Below are 23544 nucleotides of genomic sequence, written 5' to 3'. Positions count from 1 at the left end.
AGTGGTGGCTTGGAGACTAACTGAAGTGAATAAACAAACATGTATACCTCTGTGTAAGATAAATAACTTAAGAGGGAGAGGAATGTTCATATCCTGGCAGCTGGTTTTCTGTCAGCCGACTCTTACAGCTTCCATTCAGACCAGAAAGTTTTGTGCAAAGTGCATTTACCCAAGATCTTTTTTCTTTTTTTCTTTTTAACATGCTTTTTGTATATATGGGTAATCATTAAAACTTATTTGTTTCAGCCCTGCTTTACATGAGTAAAAAGGTAATTTGTCCAACTCTGTGAAGTGTACAGGAATCCTTTTGTTATCATACCTTTCTCAGTCATATAGTAAGGGCAGAAGAGGCAAAACCAATTCTGAAAATGCCGTGAGCTGCCTCTTGTGAAAGTTATTCTACTCTTTTGCCACTGTTTGTTATAACTATTGAGTCTTTGGAATAGTCCACTGAAGGGGAGAATATGGGGCAAATATGTAGACAATTTATAACGGTCAGTTTATTTTGCAAGCCCTTTCTCTCTGGTTCTGTATAGCTTCTCCTCTGTCCTGTTGAGACTTCATAAAATGTGAACTGCTAATGAGTGATTTTGCCTTATTCATGTCTCTGTTTTATGTAGCTGGCTCAGTCTCCTTCCCAGTAAAGAAAATGGAAGTGCAAGTATAGCTTCCTTTGTTGAAGTCAGGATACACACGTCATTCCCATTAGGCTCAATACCGACAACAGCCTACTTCAAGTCCCTACATGTATGTTTATCTAGCTAGGAAGGTGAGATCCTGGTTTCCTATTCATAAATAGACCACTAATTAAACATCCTTTGCCACCTCTACATCTGCCAAGATTAGACAGATGATATGACCAGGCTGTTGGGTACCTGCAGTTCTCTTATTAGGAACTGCTGGTTTAATTCTCTTACATGATTACATCTATTCATCTCTTCTGCCATTTTAAAGATTAACTTCTTGCCTGTACTGGCTACTGTGAGTCACAGCATCTTGATACAAACATAATGTAGGGCCAAACGAAAGTCAGATTTCAGACAGACAATTGCAATCCATGCACACAATGGCTTACAAGCTTCCCTTGTCTTTTTTTCTTCCAGCTTTGCTAGGTATTCTGATTTGAACTATTTTTTATGTTTTTTTTCTATAAGGCCTGTCACAGATACATTAGCATTTCCATAGCAAGGAAACAAACCTAACAGCTCTATATTCTGTGCAGAGCATGTGTAAGGTTAAGTGAAAGGCTGACATATCATTACTAAACTTCAGATTTTGGGCATGTATCATACCATATCATTGTCTGAAGTATGGGGATATACAAACTTCCTCCTCAATGGAAAGTAATACTGGACACTACAGCAGGTATTAGAAACATTTAAAAAGTGGATTATTGATGTCACTGTTCAGAGATGTTACAGCTGGATATTTCATCCAGACTACTGTGCCATGCACTGGATGGAGAAGTTTTGTCTGATGGTATTAGAGAGCAAATTATTTTCTATGCGAGCTCAGTCTTGCTTGCAGCTGTCCTGGGGCTTGTCTGAATGGCAGATAAGTTACCAGAGTGACTGGAGACCTTATAATCTCAGGTCTTCAGGTGAAGATCAATGTCAGTACAGGGAAGTGATGAGTGTCAGTGGCTGACAACCCTGTCCTCTGTGGGAGAGGAAATGTGTCTTTAGAAAACGGCTTGTTCCTTTTAATCACAGTTTTAAGTGTCAGCAGACCAAGTCTGAGTTTAATGTCTTTGTAAAATATATCTGTTTAACACTATTACTTTCTTCTTTCATTGAACTATTGATTCTCATGGCTCCCAGAGAATAACAGCATCAGCTAAAGAGTCAGGCAGATGAGGATGAGAGTATTCTACAGGCACCTTTGTTAAGGTAGCTCTATCGCGGTGTGGCAGACTTCAGCTATTTTATTTTCAGATTCCTTCTGCAGAAATTACCAGCAGCTGACCTACTGAGCCACTGGGTTTGTAGAGTATCTATCTATATAGGCTAAAAATATCACTGCCTTTCCCATGTGATATTAATTATCTAATCACAGGAAAGACAAGTGTTTTACTTTGTGTTACTGAAATTTCACATTAATACAATTACAAAATAATTCTGAAAACATTATTTCTGCATTTGTTAGAAACCATGTATTTCACTCAGTCTTGTAAAAATGTTTGAGCTTCCTCAGCTATATAACTTGCTTGAACTATTTTTTTTCAGTTTCAGTGATGTTTTAACATTATTCTAATCAGTACCACTAAAATATATGGGCTATATATGAGCTCAAATCCTCATGGCACTCGGAGTTAAACTTGGTAATGCCAGTACAGACTAAATATAAGTGTAATAATAATGTAGTGCTGCCAGCTGCAAAATATTTCCAGTCTTCCTCATGATTTTGACTTAGGTTAGATTTAGGAAATACTCAACAAAACAACAGTGAATAGTAGAAGTCTTTCTGCAGAATTTTTTTAAAACTTATTATTTGTATTAAATGCGGTAACAGTGCCACCAGGTGGCAATTTAGAGCAATCACACATCTTAGTGGAAATTTTTGAAATTTAAAACATTAAAAATTGAGGCTAGAAAGCTGAGTTCTGACCAAGCATTGTGTGGTAAAACAGAAGTAAGAAAAGTTATAAAATCTTAGAAATTATTCTGCAGAAGAATCCCTATAAATTTCTTGGCTATCTTTCTCCTCCACCCCTAATTTTAAGGATATTCTTGCATCTGCTCCCTCCTGTGATCTACCAAAAGACAGAAGTTTATGCAAACTTGGCTTTTGATGATTTTTGACAGTGCCATGAATCTAGTTCCTCTGATGCCTACTGAATGACTAAAAAAAAAGTTATCAAGAATGGTCAGCCTTTAGCTAACCATGCCATAAAATCCCTATATTCAGTTAGACATTCTTTCCCCACATTAGTCTCTTAGAAAGTTGTTTCACAACTTTATTTAGAAACCTTACTCTTGCCAGCCAGTATTTATACAGAGCTTGTAGGCACCCATATTTTTCATTGCCCATATCACACTTTAGTGTAACCCTTAAGAATTTGTAGAGAGCTATTATGTTCCCTTTCAGCCCTCATTTTGGAACGTTAAAAAAATCATCCCCATCAGTCTACTCTCTAGGAACCTAGCCACTGTATAAGATGAGTCTTGTCCTTGAAGATACCAGCTGTTTATCAGGTAATATGCATTTATAGAATTCAGCATAATATGAACAGATTTACCTCTATATTTATTCAGAAAGTCTGTGACAGAAATGCTCTTTTCTCTTCTTTGGCACAAGAACTTTTTTATAATACTCTTTAAATTTATTAATATTATGGATCAGGTTAAATGCTGTGTTGGGAGGGAAGAGTTTGTTGACACTGAGTTCAACATATAAATTGGTGATTAGATATAGATTAGCATCTTATACATTTTGGTTATGCTCTGCTGAGTGCTGCTGTGTTTCTGTAATCGGTAATTGCCATGTCTGTGATTCACTTGGCCTTTTCCAGCAGTCAGTGAAGTGGGTGGGTGGTATTCAGCACAGAGGTTGCTGTACCAGCTTCAGATTCAGTCATTGCAGGTTTTACTTTGCTCTGCAGCACATCATTCCCAAGATGCATTTGAGCCAAGTGTTTTGCAATTCATAAAACATTGGGACTTGCCACCATTTTCAAGATTAATGACTTCTGAATATAGCATAGCCAGGGAGCAAGGGTGAAGTTTAGCTCTAGGTTGCTGTGGGGTGCACTGAATGCAACCATTTAGAGCTGCTGTGTCTTTGCTATTGTGTCATAAATCAGGGAAGGGAGACGCAAATTGAGTTACAGCCAAGAACGCGCTTCCATTTGGTTTCAGGACTTACGTACAATAGGAATGAAAGCCACTTTGTGAGCTAAATTCAGAGCTACTCTAATGGCTCCATTTTCCAGATTAACTCATGACCTAGGAAAATGTGAAGTCTTAAACATAAGAATAAATCTAAATTTGCTCTGCATTTAAAATACATGTTTGTTTTGCTGATCTAGTGCTAGTGCTGGAATACACAAGAAAGCAACCTTAAGAAAGCTGTGTTCCAGCTAGCTTGTTTTCTACCAATTGCTTCTTATAATACTGACATTCACTATTATCATTAATTCAGCAGATATGGCAAATCAAAAGATAAATTGCAGCAGCTAATACAATACATAGAGAAAAAGAATAAGAGCAATAAAAACCATAATGAACATTTCAGTTGACATGCACCTCAGATATTTTGAGCAGTAAGAAAGATGTTTTGTAGGTTGTCAGGATGACAGCCAGATGAACAGTGCACTCATTGCTTTTAATTAAGTGTGGTATGGTTCACTTACATTAATAAATGACACCTTAAAATAAATTATCACCAGTGTTTTCCAGAACTGGCTACAGAGCACAAGATGTTGCTGTTGTTTTATAACAGGTATAAAGCCAGGTTGATTTCATTTACCACAGAAGTGCCCTTTGTGCAGCTCACTCTCATAAAACATAAACCAGAGCAATGAAAGACAGATAGTCTAAATATACCAGTGGCTCCATGTATTTCTGGGACAGTTTCTAATGACAACAAGAGCCAGTACTTTGCACTGTTCTGAAAGATGAAAACCCTCATCCTGTGCTGCCTTCCCAGTGGCACTAGCAGCTGTACAGCTGCCCAGCAACTCAGAGCAGTGAGCTGATCTGACTAAAAATTAACTTAAGTGAAAGGAAATAATTTTGCAAGTTCTGTATCAGGTGATTTTAGACTATAGTTTAAAATATATAATGAAGAATATGATTCTAATGATTACAATAGAATGTGTACATAATAACAAAAACACAGGTATAGTTTCTAATTGCCTCATCAAGTCACTGTAAACCTTTCCTTCTTTATTTCCTTCCTGTCCCAGTTTAGAGGTAAAGTATGCCCATATTATTTAAGATTTGAAATTCCATAAGACCAAAAGTTGACATTTTCTGAAAATCAGTAAAAAGCAAATTTTAATACACTTTTACATCCTTTTTGTTTGTATTTTTGTCATGGTTTAACCCCAGCCGGCAGCTAAGCACTGCACAGCCACTCACTCACCTCCCTCACAGTGGGATGTGGGAGAGTTGGAAGGGTAAAAGTGAGAAAACTCGTGGGCTGAGATAAAGACAGTTTAGTAGGTAAAGCAAAAGCTGTGCATGCAAGCAAACCAAAACAAGGACTTCATTCACCACTTCTCCTCGGCAGGCAGGTGTTCAGCCATCTCCAGGAAAGCAGGGCTCCATCACGCCTAACACTTACTTGGGAAGATAAATGCCATCACTCCAAACATCCCCCCTTCCTTTCTCTTCCCCCAGCGGTATATGCTGAGCATGACGTCATATGGTATGGGATATCCCTGTTGTCAGTTGGGGTCAGCTGTCCCGGCTGTGTCCCCTCCCAACTTCTTGTGCCCCCCCAGCCTGCTCGCTGGTGGGTGAGAAGCAGAAAAGGCCTTGACACTGGGTAAGCACTGCTCAGCAGTAACTAAAGCATCCCTGAATTATCAACACTGTTTTCTGCACAAATCCAAAACCTAGGCCCATGCTAGCTATTATGAAGAAAATTAACTCTATCCCAGCCAAAAACAGCAAAATTTTTAATCTTAAATTTTCATTCCAAGTTCTTAAATTTTAGACATCCTCTTTTTGTTGGAGAGAACTTCGGAGGGGGAAGGTATATCTGGACGCTTACTTAAAAAAAAGTTACATGGCATTCCAAGATCATTGCCAACACTTTCATTGATTTTACCTCTGTCTTCATGGGGTAAAGATGGCAGGGCTGAATGAAGCTGTAGAGCAAGCTGATATAATTTTAGAAACACAGAAAATTTGTAGGAGACGAGAAAAAACAGGTTCCCAAGTATGCAGATCAAAATGTTTCACCAAGTTGTTGATAAAGGGCAAAAATAAATCATGGGTTGACTGTATTTTTCATATGGTAACATGTAAGTACTTTAATATGAGAACAGATTCTTTTTCCAAGAATTTATTTATGATCCACAGCATGAAATCCTTAAATTCCAATATACACTATACATGTAACAGATAAATAACTCCTTTGAAGAACTATTTAATATGCCATTTTTTACCTTGTCGTACCAGTTGTTTACTGACATCCAGACAGATTTAATTAACCATGTCTTTTGTCTAGAAAAATCAGTTAGCAAAGAAATATATCAGATTAATCTGGCGTCAGCTCTTTCATTAACCAGGATTCCATTCTCTTCCAGTAACATCTTCTGTCCTTTATCATTATTCTTATCTTCTACTCATCTTTTAATAAGTTATCCTTGAAAATTTTACTTGAAAATTTCTGCTATATTGAAGCCAGACTATGAGGCCAGGTAGTTATCCAAATAATATTTTTCTTTTTCTTAAGAGAAATTTTTAGGTTTCTTACAATCCTAGCATATCAGTAGTTCAGTCATAATAAACCAAACAAACAGATATTTTCCTAAAAAGCTGAACTACCAGTCCTGCAGTCTCTCATACAGGTTTTCCAGTATTTCCTTTTGTGTTCTTCTCAGTATATTTGACCAATGGCTTCTACAACATTTTATTAGTCAGCACTCAGACATATCTCAAGATACTTTTTTTCAGATGAGGAGAGCAGTTTTGCTTTTGTTCTTTTTTCTTAATCTCTTTATATAATCATAAATTCTCTCTCTCCTTCAGTGTTAAGGTTGTTCCTCTCAGACAGAAGTTTAAATACTGAGTATTTTTTCCTGTACGTCTAGTTATGGGGTGTGGGGGGGAAGTGTCAGTCTACTTTTAACAGAATTTAAGGCGTGGTATAGTGCTCTGGAACAAGATGGAGACAAAAATTAGGCACTGTAAATGCTTTATGTGATGCGCTGTATTACATTAGGATACTCTTATTAAGAGTATTGAAATTAACTGTCTATAGAAGAAGTAAATAATAATAAGGAAGGCTGTAAAATTCCAGAAAATATATCATCTGAATGCAGATTTTTAATTCTCCCTTCTTCCAGTATTCATAGAAAACTATTTCTTTTTATATTTATTCTTGCATATGGTGATGGTGTTCCTGTTTGGTTCACGTAACTACCTTCATGCAGATTTTGCTAAGAGACTTGAAAGAGGCTTCTTCATCCCTGCATAAGGAAGTCTCCCACACAGCATTACATGGTCATTTTCCAGCATGACTAGTCACATGCAAGAGGATGAAATTCATAGTGTAAGATTATTTGTGAAATCATCAGTGCTTGTGGAAATAGAGAGATCAATCAGGCTTCATTTAAACACAGGAATCATTTTACATCTCTAAGAAGCTGCAGACTCCCATGCACAATACTCCTTATTTTCCTACATTTTGTGAATTTCTGCTTTCATAGGATGGAGTTTCAGCATGGGGTCTGCCTACCAGTTCCACAGCTGGCGAGTATTTGTGATCGTCTGCGCACTGCCCTGTGTCTCTTCTGTGGTAGCCCTCACCTTTATGCCAGAAAGCCCACGGTTCTTGCTGGAGGTATAACTTTCTGAACGGTTTTTAGATTCCAGTCAAAATTATTTCTGTGTTTACATCATGACCTCTATATTACAGGCAATAATATTATTTGGTGACTATGGGGAATATCTTAATCTGCATGTGTGTTTTGTTCAAATGTTTTGATCAAATGTCTAGGTTGGAAAACATGATGAAGCTTGGATGATACTCAAGCAAATTCATGACACAAACATGCGAGCTCGTGGTCAGCCTGAGAAAGTCTTCACAGTGAGTATTGTTTTTCAAGCTAATCACTTAGCACCTCAGCAAGCTTGCTGACTGGCAAGGTTTGGAGGGCTTAAGCAATCAATATTAATACTCTGCATGAAAAAGCCAGTCATTTGCACACTAAATACCTAACTATCAGAACTGAATTCCTACTGAAATTGTTATACATACAGCAGATGTTAAGATACCAGCATTTGGCCAGCATACTCTTGAGCATATGAACCACAGTGTGATAATTTTCTCTAGCGTACCAAGATACTTAATAGATGCCATTTGTGTTTTATTTATTAAGTTTACTTCACCCTTAATAGGCACATAGAAGTCCAAATTAGTTGGCTGTTGTGTCTTTAAAGCTTTTGAAATTTTTTTTTTCATTTTTATTGGCTAAAATAATAATTGAAAAAAATTCATTTTCACTTCTGTGAAATAGTAATTTCAGACACTTAATTTTCTCAAAAATCTTGGAAGCTCAACTCCATCTTGTTGACTTGCAGGTCTAATGATAAAGCCATATTCAAAGTATTGATGGGTTATTTCTATTTGGAGGAGAAATTGGCAATTCAGGTGTGGGACACTTTATGGCATCTTCCTTATTCATGAAGAATATACACAACAATTTTTTCTTTCTGGATGCAGTAGAACCAGGCAGCAGAACGCATTTTTGTGATTTGAAGTCCAGTCTGCCTTTCCAGCTTGCGCTGCTCTGTGGGAGTGCTGGCACTCTGCTCCCTCTGAGAGCCATGTGTGGGATGTTTTTCCTCTTCCAGAGGCTTTCTTCTTAATTTAATGCGCATATAACTCAATTAAGAAATCTTCTTAAAGGTTCTGCATTTGCAGGCAATCATGAGGAATGACCATCTGACCATATAACTTTATTCCACTGAGACTTGCAGTTTATTGCCTTGGATGTAGTTTCCGTCACCCCCATTTAAATTTTTCCATGAAGAAGCTCAAGAACTCCTATATTTAGCCTGAAAGAAGTCTGGTTAGCACATCTATCATGTTAAAACCACGTTTATTGGTACACTGGTGACGTAAGCCTAGTCCCATCTAACCTAATATTTTATTTTCTGATTTCATTTACAAGTAAAGGGATTTGCCTAACACCATACAGCTAGGGTGTAATATCACAATTGGCTCTTGCTGATCTGAGCATCTTTCAGACAGAGTATGCCTGCCCCCTGTCACTCTTTGTTTTCCTTCTGCTTAGTGTTGATATTCATTGACTGCACAGTCAGCCATAGCACAGACCCTGTGCCCCTACAGTGTTGGTTTAGGCATTAAGAAGAAGTCAGAAATGTGCTGGGACAAAAGGTGGGAGGAAGGATCAGCCACAGTCTCACATTAGCTTGACGTAATTGTAATCACTTCCAAAAGCAGCCGTAGAGAAGAAAACAAAGCACATGCTGCTTGTTTCCAGTTCTTGTAATCTAACAAGTCTTTCTCTCTATGGTTGTTAAAATGTGACACTGAACCATGTTGAACTCAGCACTTTATTTACAGCTATTTTTGTTAATTGGTCAGCCATGAATAAGGCATGAATAAGGAAAAACTACCACTTTCTTTGGATTTCTGTCAGTTTCTGCCATGAACATTAGAAAACTCAACTCCAGATATTGAGGAGTTGAAGGATTAGAAATACTCTACTGTATGTCAAGGTTATACATGTATAGAAGTCCCTATTTTTAGCTTGCATTAATATGATTAGAAAACACATTGTTGTCTCCTCCTTGACAGTATCAGCACTTCATCTTATAAAACCCAGAAAGTCAAGAACTTAGGCATAATTTTGGGGGCACATCCTTTTAGTGTCTCCTTTTTTTTATTATAAGTTAGTCCTGGATATTGTGACATTTTGTCTCAGTAATTTATTCACATAGCTCTCCTAAACTCCATTGCTTCATCCAGTACCATTCTATGACTTATGCGTTACTATTTTTCTCCACTTCATGTCACTAGTTACATCAGACACAATTTGATAGTGTTTTCTAACTCTACAGCTGATGTAACTTTTTCTCCATTACTGCTATAGTTTTAGTGTGCTTTCCTTTTATATGTTTTCCTAATTGTATTGATGTCATCTTTTCCTAGAAGCTTGTTTACAAGTCATGTTTATTCTCATTATTCATTGAGGATTTTATCTTCAACGGTTTAGAACAGAGAAGGCATCAACTGATGAACAGTTGGTTTTAGAGTTACAAACTCCAAAATGAGTGTATTCTAGTTACTGGCTGTGGAGGTGGTGGCTCTTAATGCTTTTGAAAATGTCTCATGAGAACAGTGACACTAACAGAGACGGTAGTAAGCTGTTAGTATCTTCTATTACGGGACTACCCAAGTTTAACATTTATATTCATGCTTAATTGCCTTCCTGGGCCCTTAAAATATACATTCATTAGATCTGTTGGTTTAAATGTTTAAGTAAAAAAAATATTTTTATCCTTAAAACCAAAATTCTCTCCACTCTTTCATTGCCATGTATTAATTCATCTTTTTTTCTGCAAACATTTTCCTTTGCAGCAGTCTTGATTTTGTAAAATTTTAAACCTTGCATATTTCTAGCCATTGCTTTTAAACAGAAGTTCCATTTTCATTAAAATAGGTATTCTTTATTGGTTTTTCCTTCATTCTTCATATACTGACAGCTGAATTTACATGGTCCAGATGGACCATTGTCCTGATTCAATAGGACTTTTCTTATGTTAAAGAACCATCAAGGCCAGGGGCTTTTTGTCCCCAGTCACATACAGCAGTCCTAGAATATATACATGTTTCCCCCAACCTCCACAGCTCCAAATGAGTCAGGTGGCCAGGACGATGAAAAGGCTGCCCCTGAGCCTACAAGAGTGGTACTGGTTTATACAGTGTGATTCAAAAGGCATGCCCTTTCTGCCCGGAGGTGTGGTATGTGAGGATGTCTGTATGTATGAGGTCTTAAATAATCTTGGAGGACTCAGCTCAGTCTTTTGTATAACATGTTTCATAAAAGCAGTTTAAGAAAAGCTTAAAATCAATGCAATGATGCAGACAGGATTATTGCTATTGGAAAAGGCATGACAAAAAGGGTACAGGCTTTTGATATAGTCATGGTTTGGCAGGACAGTGAGCTGCAGTATTTCATAAATGAGGGTGGCTGTAGCTAAAACCGCTTAGTGGGCTTTTGTTCATTCTTGTTCACAGGCTGAGGCTGCTGGTGCATCTTAAACAGTGTACATCTGTAAAAGCAGTGGGCTAAAAACTAGAGCTTTACCATCAATACTGCTATTTCCTGATGTCCTGTAATCCACTGTGATACATCTGTGGGTGGTGGTGTCCTCATTCTGTTAAGAAGAAACACAAGCTGTTGCTACCTTCAGAAACTACAGCCAAACATTGAACACTCAGTCTCTTGTTCCTCCTTTCTTATGTGTCAGTCCCTTTCCCCATTTAATTTATTTTCTTTCCATTCTCTATTTGTCTTCTTTTTAAAAAAAACCTGTGGATGAATACACTTCCTTTCGTGATATCACTTTGAACCTGGGATCAGAGCAGAAGCCAAAACCAAAACCATACAATGGTATAAGTTTGTCTGGTGCTGTGTCTGGAAAGACCATATAACACATTCTTGTTCTGCTACACAGGACACTGCAAGTGAAAATTAGCATTGTAGGCAACATCACATTCTCTGTCACTGGTAATTCTGTATTTTTCCCTGATGTCTGTTTATCTCATTTCACGTTAGATGAAGTAGATGATTGCTTATAACAGCAATAACATGCGTGGTTCCAGATCATTTCACCTAACTTTTTTCTCTCTTCATTAAAAAGGGTAGTTAAAGTCAACATCCCAAAGACAAAGAGAGTTCCCCATCTAACACCACAGGAAATAAGAACAAAAGAAAAATGTTGTTCAACTACTAATTCTTGACATTTCAAATACTTCTATTTTCATTACTGTATCTTTAATCAATAGATTCTCAAGAATGCTGTGATAGCAAGTCAGAACCAACTTGATAGCAAACTCTGGACATGGTTAACTGAGGGTTTAAATAATGTTTTATCGTTTGTGGCTTTAGGGTTATGTACAGCAACACTCTAGCAGAACCTGATAGTAACAGCTTGTTTCAGTCAGAGGAAATGGATTTCCTGCATACTTTGAAAGTAGAGTTTTCCAATACAGTTGCATCCATGACAAACTTTGGCATTATAGTATGCTACTATTCCTTTATATTTCTAAAGCATTTCTAGTGTAGACACAGGTTTAATATGTGCTCATTTTTACTTTATGGGATTTATTAAAACCTTCCAACACTACTCAACAGGCAGTTAATGATTCAAGAAAATGCAAGTATTTGCTGTTCTGTTTTTACTTTTAGGTAAACAGAATCAAAACTCCAAAGCAAATAGATGAGCTCATAGAAATCGAGAGCGATACAGGAACTTGGTACAGGAGGTGTTTTGTTAGAATTCGCACAGAGCTATATGGTGTAAGTAACATCTCTGTTTGTTCTGTAATTACCTTTCTTCTTCTTAACTAGCCTTTAGAAATAGGATGGATTTATTGAGATCATGCTGGTGATAGCTGCAATGTTACATTTTCCATGCAAGTAGGAGATTCAGGAACCAGTGTAAGATTCTGGCTTCCTGACCCAGAAGAGGCGCAGCTGAATCACAAATGTTGGTCCCAGCTTCTGAGGAGGAAAATGCTGCATTGGTCCTCACACAAGTGATGGCTAATAGTTAATATAGCCACATTCCCAAGCACCACAATAAATAGGTACTGGAAATGTATATCAATATATACCTATGGAAAGACATGACACATGATGAGACGAAAAATTATCAGCAGGAACTTGAGGCAGCCACATTACTTACAAATGGTAAAGTCATGAATAAATGGTGTAAATGAATGTCAATAAAGCCTTTATAAGGCGTAGTATCTGCATGTATGTTTAGGCATGCCAAATGTTTTACCAGAAAACTACATTAGAGCTATTTCTGAGAGTTTAGTGCAAGCTCACTGGGACTGTGCTCTGTATACTTTACCTTCTTGCAATACCAAAATTATGCAGTAACTTTGAACTTTCTAATGAAAATTGAGAAAAGTCTCATTAATTAAAAAAAAAAAAAGTTAAAAATAGCTTTTCACAGCTTTTCACAGCTGTTAAAAATCTGGCATCTTAAAGCTCTCCAGAGCTATGATTAAGTGTTATAAACCAAGGTTTGTCACAAAATTGCTTTGCTTGGAAAAATGGCATTTTCCCTACTAAAAAAAAATCCAGAAAGTGTCTACTTTTGTAGTTATTTGTCCAAAAATGGAGTAGTTGAAGACTGAAATGTTATTATTTGACCTTGTCACTAAACCAGCTTTAAAGGAGTTGCAGCTTGGTTGTCTCACATCCTTGTTCTCTCACTGGACTAGCCCCTGGATCAGAGCACGTTCCCTGTTGCGTGATGTGTGCTGAAACCTCCTAGGACAGACTGCCTCTGCTCTTCAAAAGGAGGATATCATCCTGAGATGAGAGACAGAGAGAGAACACCATTCTCAGTTAGCTCCCCTGTCGCGTCTCTGACCTGGGGGTAGTGTCATCTTTTCCTTATATAGATAAACTACTAATTTCTAGCTGTCATAGGTAATGATAGATAAAACTCTGAGTGCGTCCCTGTTGAATTATGGAATATAGTTTGTCGAAACTTAAAGCAGTGTAATACTGGGAAGTGAGAAGAAAACATTTCTGACAAGATATCTGGTTTATTTGAGATAGTGAAATGAAGCTGCCTAGAGATTAGGAAAGTTTGAGGTGATCAGAGCAAGGGTGAATTAACGGACACAGTCCACACTGGTGTATAAAAAATTTGATATGAGCCCGCAACATGTGCTTGTAGCCCAGAAAGCCAACCATATCCTGGGCTGCATCAAAAGAAGCATGGCCAGCAGGTCAAGGGAGGTGATTCTGCCCCTCTACTCTGCTCTGGTGAGACCCCACCTGGAGTACTGTGTTCAGCTCTGAGGCCCCCAGCATAAGAAAGACATGGACCTGCTTGAGCGGGTCCGGAGGAGGGCCACAAAAATGGTCAGAGGGCTGGAACACCTCTCCTGTGAGGACAGGCTGAGAGAGTTGGGGTTGTTCAGCCTGGAGAAGAATAGGCTCTGGGGATACCTTACAGCAGCCTTTCAATACTTGAAGGGGGCTTGTAAGAAAGACAGAGAGAGACTTTTTACCAAGGCCTGTAGTGACAGAAGAAAGGGTAACAGTTTTAAACTGAAAGAGGATAGACTTAGATCAGACATTAGGAAGAAATTTTTTACAATGAGGGTGGTGAGACACTGGAACAGGTTGCCCAGAGAAGTTCTGGAAGCCCCATCCCTGGAAGTGTTCAAGGTCAGATTGGATGGGGCTTTGAGCAACGTGATCTAGTGGAAGATGTCCCTCCCCATCACAAGAGGATTGGACTACATGATCTTTAAAGCTCCCTTCCAATCCAAACCATTCTATGATTGCATGAAAAGAAGCCGGAAAGTCACAGAACGTGCACAACGTGGCTATAGCTGGAGATTAACATGCTTGTATGAGAAGTACAGCTATGACCAGTATCGAAGAGCTAATCTGCTTTCTTTGATGCCCTGAAGAACCAAGCAAATCAGAATCAAAAATCTTCTATCATTTAACAAAATTGTTCAAAACACAATTTAAAATAAATGTATTTCCTAATGATTTACAGATTTGGTTGACGTTTATGAGATGTTTCAACTATCCGGTGAAGGATAATACGATCAAACTTACAGCTGTATGGTTCACCCTGTCTTTTGGGTAAGAGCTGTTGAGATCTTAAACCATTTTTTATAGACTTGACAGACAGAAGAATCATCTGCATGCAAATTTCTGTCACTATGGTTATCCTTTTTATTCAAAGAGGTTTTATTCAGTACCTTTCCACAATATTTGTATTTATCGGTTAGTCTGTTCTTGGTTGCAAGCCTGACTCATCAAGAATATCTGCTTCAGAAAACTGGCATCTTCTGGTGTCAGCATCTTTCAATATTTTAATTTTATGGAGAATTTTATTGTGATGGAACAACTGCTCCATCACATAAGCAGTCCAGTGAGCTGCTCATCCTAACCTTGCACAGATTTCCAAAAAAGTGAGATTGGTGACTGAGCTTTTTCTGTTTTTCACAGCTACTATGGCTTATCTGTCTGGTTTCCTGATGTCATTAAACATCTGCAGTCAGATGAGTATGCGTCCCGAGTGAAACATTTCCGCAATGAGGAGGTTTCACATTTCGTCTTCAACTTCACACTGGAAAATCAGATTCACAGCAATGGAGAATACATCAATGACAGGTTTAGAGATTTCCTAATATCCTGACTTGGCTGGGATAAACAAATGTGTGTTTTGAAGCATGTCCTAATAATCTAATATTTTCTCCATTAGTTAATGATAGATGGTTTTGTTGCTTTTTAATGGGAATTTATTTCTGTTCTTGATTTCTTATGACTCCTGGAGAATGGGGAGAAGTGGACCCATACGTGCCCTGGTGGTTCCTATGTGAGGCACCCCCATGCAAACCCAGCTTCCTTGTCATCCTGAAAAACAGACCAAAAAGCCTCAGTTAACAATACTTCCTTTCACAGTGGGATTCAAAGGTTTTCAGGCCCAACACATGCAACTTATTGTAGGGGGCTGCGGAAGGACATACTTTCATCTCTGTTGCCAATTCTTTTTTTATATCGATGAAAGACGCTTCTGTGAAAACACTGAACATTGAGAGGTTACGATCTTATCACAGAAAAATAAAAGCTAAACATTACTGTAAATCAATAAAAAGTATGAACAGCACTGAAATGGGAAACAACATATTGGCAATGACTTTTGTGTTTTTTAACTGAATCCAAACATATTAAGGCTCTATCTGGACTTTACAGATAACCAGATAACTTAGAGGGAAATGAAACACAGCTGTTTTAGGTATCTGGTTTGTCTTAAGAAATATACAAAACAACCATGTGAATGGTCTCCTGGAAGGCATGGTGCTAAGTGATTATTATTTCCATAGCAAAATCTATATCTAAGTGAATAAAATTAATGATTTTGGTAATATCGGGCATTTAAAATTATTTTTATAAGAACTTGAGTTTTGGCAAGTTAAAGATTTATGCATTGCAGACAAAAAATAGCAGTTATCTCATTTTTAAACTAGCCATAGCTTCCCAGTTCTGTTCCTTTCCAAGAGGCAGATGTTCTCCTAAAAGCAAAGAACCATTTACTGTCAGTAATTGACAGAACTCTGTCAACAAACATCTTATTAATTTGAACTGAAAATTCCTGTAAAACACTAAATCTGACATTAGCCTACTCTAAAAGACTAATACACTCTTTCAAATGTGCAAATTTAATAGGCCTTTGACAATTATTTGAGAGTCACAAAGCATTTTCCACAGAAGTATGAATGCATTTGATATTCTTCCTCCACAAATGTTTCAATACTCCACTTACCCCCGATCTCAGTGTTTCCTTCAAGTTCTTACTTTAACTCGATAAAGTACTTGACTTTTTACTTCATCAGATTTCTGTTGGGTTTTCATTCAAATCATCTCAACACCAATTTTAACACAGTCACAACATGTTTCCTGCCCAAAGGTAAAAAGTGCATCAGAAGAATGTAGGACATATAGTCTGTCATTTCTGTTCCAACTGACTAATCTAATTGCTAAATTTTCTTTGTTCTCCTTTGGAATTAGGCTACATTTTAAAATGGAAAGCGTTATATGAAAAATGATAATGAGTTGACACTGAACACCTGCCTGATTTTAATCAGTTTGTCACAAATGAGAAATTATATAGTAACTAAAACTAATGGGCTGAAAACACTATACTTCTGACCAATACACAAAGAGAATTCATCAGCTAGTAAGTCTTTTCCTGTGATAAACACAATTAGCTTTTGCTCTTCTTTCCCATAAAGATGTGATTCCAACAACTTTATTGGCGAGAGAGTTTAATTCCTATTATTTTGTAGGTGGCATATTTTGTGTGTTCCTATTCCTACTATTAGTCTTGTAATAAGAAAAATACTTAGCTAGTCACATCAGGTTTAATTAGATCAGAGCCAGGTCTGTGTTCCGAATGCTTTGCTGTTTTAACAATTCTTACTGCCATATAACCATTAAAGCATTCTTTTCAAACTGTTGCCAGTTTGGGTGAAGTCTGCCAGAAGAACTGCCCTTTTCCAGTTGTAGCTTTTTCCATGCCTTCATGTGAAATGAAAGAGATCACAAAAATAATGGTGCATTTCTACATCTGTCTTTTTTTTGGTTAGCATAATTATGTTATTTTGTAGAATTATACTAAAAAAAGGCTTACAGCATTGTTTCAGTCTTGTAACATTGAGGTAGGAAGTTACTGCTAGTAATACACTTCATCATTGACTTTTTCTATGAATGACTTGATTGACAGTCATAATCAAAGACCTAGGAGTTAAATGACAGTCATTAGGAAGGAGGATGTTCAGAAGTAAGAAAAGCTACTGACAATTTGTTTATACCTGTATATAATTACAATTGCATCCACAGAGACTGGAGTAACAAACACATACTTCCGGTTAGACATGTAGCTATATAACTGGCAATGTAATGGTTGTGTTCGAGTTAAACCATTTTGCAAAACTGTTTTTTTAGCACTTGGACCAGTATGTTTTGCATTTGAGCCTGACGTGGTGCCCAGTGTGTTCATCTGCAGAAATAAAGGTTCTTTAAACAATTCTTTCTTTCCAGCTTGTTGATACTAGCAGGTGCTTGTTTGTTCCAAGAGGCTGAGTTTCTGGATCATGATGTCCCAGTTTCTAACTATAATGTCAAATTACAAATAGTAGTGATTTTACAAGGCTATTCCATGAATGTCATGACATTGGTTTCAGTTGATGATTAAGGACAAGTAATAACAGAAATATTATCAAAGAAATTGTATTACCTGTTGTGGCCGGCAGCTATGTGGAGCTATTTGTCTTATTAATGTTTTTCCTGAATGATAGTATTATGTATTTTATAATCAGCTAATCATTAATTACACCTCCAGAATACCTTTAAGGAATCATTGTTAGTGGAGTTGAGATTTTTTAGACCTGTATAGCTGCATCAGCTTGAGCTGTTGCTCTTTCTAACCTGTGAAGGTAGACTGACAGAAATTATTTGTATTGGGCAGGTTTATTATGATGAAGTTTAAATCAGTAACCTTTGAAGATTCACTTTTTAAGAACTGTGTGTTTGAAGACATTACTTCACTGAACACATACTTCAGGAACTGTACTTTCATCAATACCACCTTCTACAACACAGGTATTACAAGGAAAAAAACCTGAACATCCATTGTTCAGCTGCATGTACTCATTTTATGTTTATAATTTCTAGGCTTCTAATATGGCATACAAGAATTCCTCTTGTAGGGAACAAAAAGCTGTAAAAAGCAACAGGCCTTTGTAATATTATAATAGAAAAGTGAAAGGATGACACCTGGACTAGATACCACGGGCCTAATACTGACTCAGATAATACACATCTCTTTGATTTTAATCATCTCTAAAGAGATTTGGTCTGGAGAGGATAAAATATATTTACTGCTTTACTGGTAGCTTTTCCTAGTGTATTTTTATTTAGTGTAAATGGGACTGGTGAAATACTTTGTTCATTGTGCTTGTTGTGGCATGGAAATCTTAGTTCAGGATTCAAACTGCCTAATCTATAATTATTCCCACTCTCCTAAGTATTGTAACAAAAATAGGAATGCATATAGCATATATGTATTTAAACATATATAATATGTTTAAACAGAGGAATTTTTTTCTTCAGTTTAATAAAACATAACTGAAAGTAGAACATGGCCAACTAAGCTTGTTGGAAAGATGGGGCACTTCTTACTGCTTTCCTGTAACTCCAACAATCATAATAGTAATAGAGTTAGGTCTCAGAGCAAGCAACACCCAGCTTTCTTTGTGTGGAAGGAAGGTATTCTTGATTCCAGGTTTAAGACTGACAGGAGGAACAGAAAGAAAGTGGAAGTATAGGGAGAGATCTGCAAAATGGTATTGGAAGAAGAACAGTCTGAACTGTTGCATGAAGTAACTCATCCATGTTTGAGCTGAAGACCACGAGGCCTTCTCAGAAATGAAAATTAGTTTAATCTGAATTCTGTAGGAACATTTCACTTCAAAGGAAGTCAAACCAAACCAAACACGATTGGCCGTCTCATCTGAACGGCTGTCTGGTGTGGAAACAGAAGGTCTGATACCAAGCAAGACCAAGTGATAGAAACTTGCAGATACCTAGTGGTTTTTATGCAAGACCAGCTGCTGCTGCAAGGCCTTAACCAGATACAGTCCAAGCAGAGCTGAAATACAGTAATATAACTTTCCTAATTCCAGGCCTTGATTGCTCTTTTTCATAAGCTTTGCATATTTTTCTTTAAGATAAAAAGGTATCAAAATTAAAAGCAATAACTAGTTCCATTTTACAAAGCAGTGAAAGCTCTGAGTTGTCATTAAATTTGCCTAAATTGAAATGTTTTTAATCAAAACCTGCACATGGAGTTGGCTGTTAGTTGAAATATTTCATTTTCTTCTTTCCACAGATCTCGAGCAATATAAATTTGTTGACAGCGAATTGATAAACTGCACATTTTTCCACATCAGGACAGGATGTCAGATTTCTTTTGATGACGACTACAGTGCCTACTGGATTTACTTTGTTAATTTCCTGGGAACATTGGCAGTGTTACCAGGGAATATTGTGTCCGCTCTCCTGATGGATAGAATTGGACGGTTAACGATGTTAGGTGGGGGCTTCACTTTAAGACAGGGAACAACATCAAAACCTAAAGATCTCCTGATAAAGTAACATGTCCTCTTTTTAAAGAATTTGGTTCAGAGAGATGCAAAACATTCCTTCTGCAGATGCTTCATTTGTGCGTGCCCTTTTAAAAAGCCTCCAATTTAGAAACTCTAGGAACAAAGGGTTCTGTAACCAGTTCTGCTATGCCACATTATCAGTCATTGATCTCCCACACTGATATTACAAGACCATAATTTAGGGATTTGGGACGAGATTTTGGAAAGTGCTGACCATTGGCTCATCTTTGCTCCAGCTGAAAAGAAAGCAAGATGTGCACGGTTGACCCTGACCTAGTGAAGCAGCTCCATGGAAGAGTCAGCAGTCCTTTGCCTGTTATCTATGTTGCAAAGTAACACAGTTGAAAGATGTCTCCTGTGGATTATCTGCAATGACAAATATGTTTTCAATTTACTTAAATAACTATGTGGTAGTTCATTGTGTTCATTTTCTAGGAGAGTATCTCTATATAAATGCAATTCCCACTCAGTGTTTTTATTGCTATAATATATGAACGAGTTTCATGTAATTGCAGAAGATGATGAACAAGGAAGAATGGGGGTAGTTTTCCCCAGGCAGCTTGCTTTGAAAATTCAGAGGGGGTTCCAGCTTAATATTTTATGATATATCCTAATACTTGAGGAGTTATGTTTTTTTTCTATGAGCCCCTTACAACATTTGTCTGCCTGACTGGTCTTACCAGCAGAGGAAGTCTCTTTAGTTTTTAACTCAAATATATAGGTCTGTTATTTAGCTACACTGTGTATATAGAAACATTAGACAAAACAGACAAAGATCATTCTTTAAATACAGCTCCACTTCATGTTGGTTTCATCTGTCTTGTACCTAGGTGGTTCCATGGTTCTCTCTGGCATCAGCTGTTTTTTCCTGTGGTTTGGGACCAGTGAATCCATGATGATAGGTATGTTGTGCCTCTACAACGGCCTCACCATCTCAGCGTGGAACTCTCTAGACGTCATTACTGTGGAGCTGTATCCTACAGACAGAAGGTATGTGCAGGTACACCTCCCCTAACCTCACTGACACTATCTCTATGTAACAGCACAAACAGTGAATAGAAATGGTTACATATGAGCTTTACAGAGGTAGTGATGTTTTGAGTGATTCCAACCAAACAAATAGTTTGTCTTATCAATAGCAAGGGTAAAAAGAGATTTTTTTGAGCTATTTAGTATCTATTTCTCATCAGATATCACCCAATCAGGAAAATACCACAAAAATAGTTTCATATGAAAAAAAGAAGGTCTAACTGCTGCTGTCATTTAAAACGCCGCTAATGAGTAGTATTTCTGAAAACAGTAATGGAGTATTTCTGAGTTTCCCCTAGCACAACCGGCTATGAAGGCAGTAGTTGGTCCAAAACAGCAATATAGCTGCATTTGTCTGTTGGCTGTGAAATGGTGGGGATGATAATAAAAATCACTGTCTGGAGCTGAACAGCATCTTCTGGAAGAGATTGTGGGCTTGAACCGTGCTGAGCTGTTAAGCAGTTTGCTACGAATTTGTATGCAGGGTCACTAGGAGTGTACATAGTCAGCATTAAGCAGATACAAAAATGACTTGGATACTGTTCCTGACTTTTCAGGGCTCTAGCAGGAAAGCTCAGGACAATTTTCATGTCCTGCAAGCATTGCTGCTAGATGACATGGTGGGGGGTTTTTTTCAGATACATGGTACTTTTTAATGCTGATCTTATGTCACTTAATGTACTGAAGGAAGAACAGTTGAGTCATACACTGTTGTATGTTGAGGGTAAAAATGTAAAAGCTGCTTTTTCTTGACTAGACTGGGATATTTCTTCCCCCTCCCCTCCTTAAACATATTTTATGTAAAATTGCCCAGATTCCTGCCAAGGGACAGTGTGTCCTTTCTCCTGTCACAGTGCTATTTACTCTGTCATTCACTAGAAGTTTCAGATATAGTGAAAAATATTTCCAGTTTATAAATGCATGAAGCCTTGCTGGCAAGTCTAAGTTTTTGAACAGAGGGGCAACTCGCTTCAGTATTGTCCATCAGGAGAGGCTTCTGTGTTTTCTTTTCATTGACATTTTAAAAATACGCACTCCACACAAGAAATTGATGTCCACTCTTGTGGTTGTATTGAATAAGTGTACTAGGCTACTTATGAATCCAAACCACTCAGCTTTAATATTAAGTGCTAGTGTTTTTATTACACCTCAGGAAATTGCTCTTCTGGCCAAATGCCATGATATATTTCTAATAAATATCTTTTAGAAATAGCTATCTTTTTTGGTATTCCTGAATGTAGCAGCCACAAATATTTTCCTAAAATGAAGTAAAGAAAAATAGTTGGAAAAGCCATTGATGTTAATGGAAGAAAAAATAAGCATCATTACTAGGAATGACAAAAAGAATGTAACTGATAACTATTCTAGGCCATCTGTATTTGTTTTCAATACATGTTTTCAATAGTTTCTGCTAGCTTTTGGATTGTAGCAAATTTTTCCCCATTTTTCTTTTTTAAAAAGCTTGTGTGTGCAATAATAGCTGTCTGGAATTCCACCTCAGAAATTTACTTGCAGCTGAGTTGTTGGGTTTTTTGCAATAACTGAGATAGAAAACTTGCCACTTTGTATTACCAATATAAAAAGACTGATAGGCCAACTCTACCTGTGCCAGGAAAGACACTGCTGATACATACTGTAGATGAAATTTTTTTCCAAAAGTTCCAAAAGTGGTGGAACCATCACTGCCAGTTTTTGTCAGCTGGCTTATAACAAAAAAAACAATTCTAGAAGTCACTTCCTAGACTTGCGGGTTTTTTTAGACAGAGGCGAAGTTTCTTTATGTTTCATAGAACTATTTGAAAATTAATACTTGCAGAAACTCAAATAACTTGCTTCCCAGAATTTTTTCTCTGATATTTCTTTTATCCAGACCAGCTACAGTTTAGCAGCCACCGTTGCCCACCTCTGATGGGTCTTTCTTTCTAATAAGACTCCTCTGATCTTCTTAGCCTGGCATGACTTGCCACAGTTTGCCAGGAATTTCCAGCTTCTGCAAGTAACTGTAGGGCTGAACAGCCTTTCCAGGCATATATGGTAAATGAAGCTGCCTGATCTGTTTTTGTATATGAGGTCCTTCATAATTAAGATAATGACCTCTTTCACTACAAAGCTGCATCCAGAGTGAATCCAGTCCTGAAACTGGCTTCCAGTTTCCCCTCAAAACACAGTCTAGGCACAACAACTTTGCTCATTCCGTCACTATTTTACTATTCCAATACATACTTTTTTCTTATTCCCAATCAGTAAAATGACCACAACCAGCAGCAAAGTACAGCTGAAGCCTGGGCTGGAAGCAAAGTGCGTGGAAGGAGGCCAGTTCATGCTACCATGCACAACAGACCAGGCTGGACAGCCCCTCCTTTTCCTCCTGCACAACTCCTCTTGGAGACCAGCCAGTTGCAAACCTCTGGGGCTTTGCAGCGTAATGCAAAAGGTGTTTCATAAATGGTACTCCAGGTTATTTAGGGATCATACTGGCTTTTTGCCAGGTAGGGGTGTGGTGAGCAATTTGGAAATGTGTGGTGTATATGATATACGGCACACATTTCAGTTTCCTCTTCATCAGCTGCCCCCAGGACAGAGTTAATGTTGCTTCAAAATCTTAACAGATTTGGATTCTCTATGCATTCACATTCATCTACCCATTTACGTTTTAATTTAATAATGCCTGGATTTGAGGTAATTAAGTAGTTTGTCCTATATTCTTAAGGAGTACTTTCAAATTTTATGCCATTTTAGCATAGATTTTGCCTGCATGTTCTTTATAAAATCTCAACTGATTTGCACAACGCTGACATAAGAGATGTTAGAGGCTGTATAGATTTCAAATGGTTCTCAGGTAGATGACAAAGTTGTATTAAAGGTGGTGATATG

General features: G+C 37.5%; 1 protein-coding gene across 1 annotated transcript in view; it reads left to right on the top strand.

The window, feature by feature from the left end:
* The window catches only part of SV2C (synaptic vesicle glycoprotein 2C), a 118473-nt gene that overhangs the window by 84420 nt on the left and 10509 nt on the right, over positions 1 to 23544 (top strand). The window contains exons 5-12 of the mRNA XM_069775682.1: positions 7382 to 7515; positions 7672 to 7761; positions 12116 to 12226; positions 14463 to 14551; positions 14921 to 15085; positions 17943 to 18076; positions 19365 to 19568; positions 20472 to 20631. Coding sequence (XP_069631783.1) covers positions 7382 to 7515; positions 7672 to 7761; positions 12116 to 12226; positions 14463 to 14551; positions 14921 to 15085; positions 17943 to 18076; positions 19365 to 19568; positions 20472 to 20631 — 1087 coding nt within the window. The remainder of the gene's footprint in view (positions 1 to 7381; positions 7516 to 7671; positions 7762 to 12115; positions 12227 to 14462; positions 14552 to 14920; positions 15086 to 17942; positions 18077 to 19364; positions 19569 to 20471; positions 20632 to 23544) is intronic.

This window comes from Haliaeetus albicilla, chromosome Z, assembly GCF_947461875.1.
Source record: "Haliaeetus albicilla chromosome Z, bHalAlb1.1, whole genome shotgun sequence".
Lineage (NCBI taxonomy): Eukaryota > Metazoa > Chordata > Aves > Accipitriformes > Accipitridae > Haliaeetus > Haliaeetus albicilla.
The sequence above is the reverse complement of the archived record's forward strand: the minus strand, read 5'-3'. Positions and strand labels throughout refer to the sequence as shown.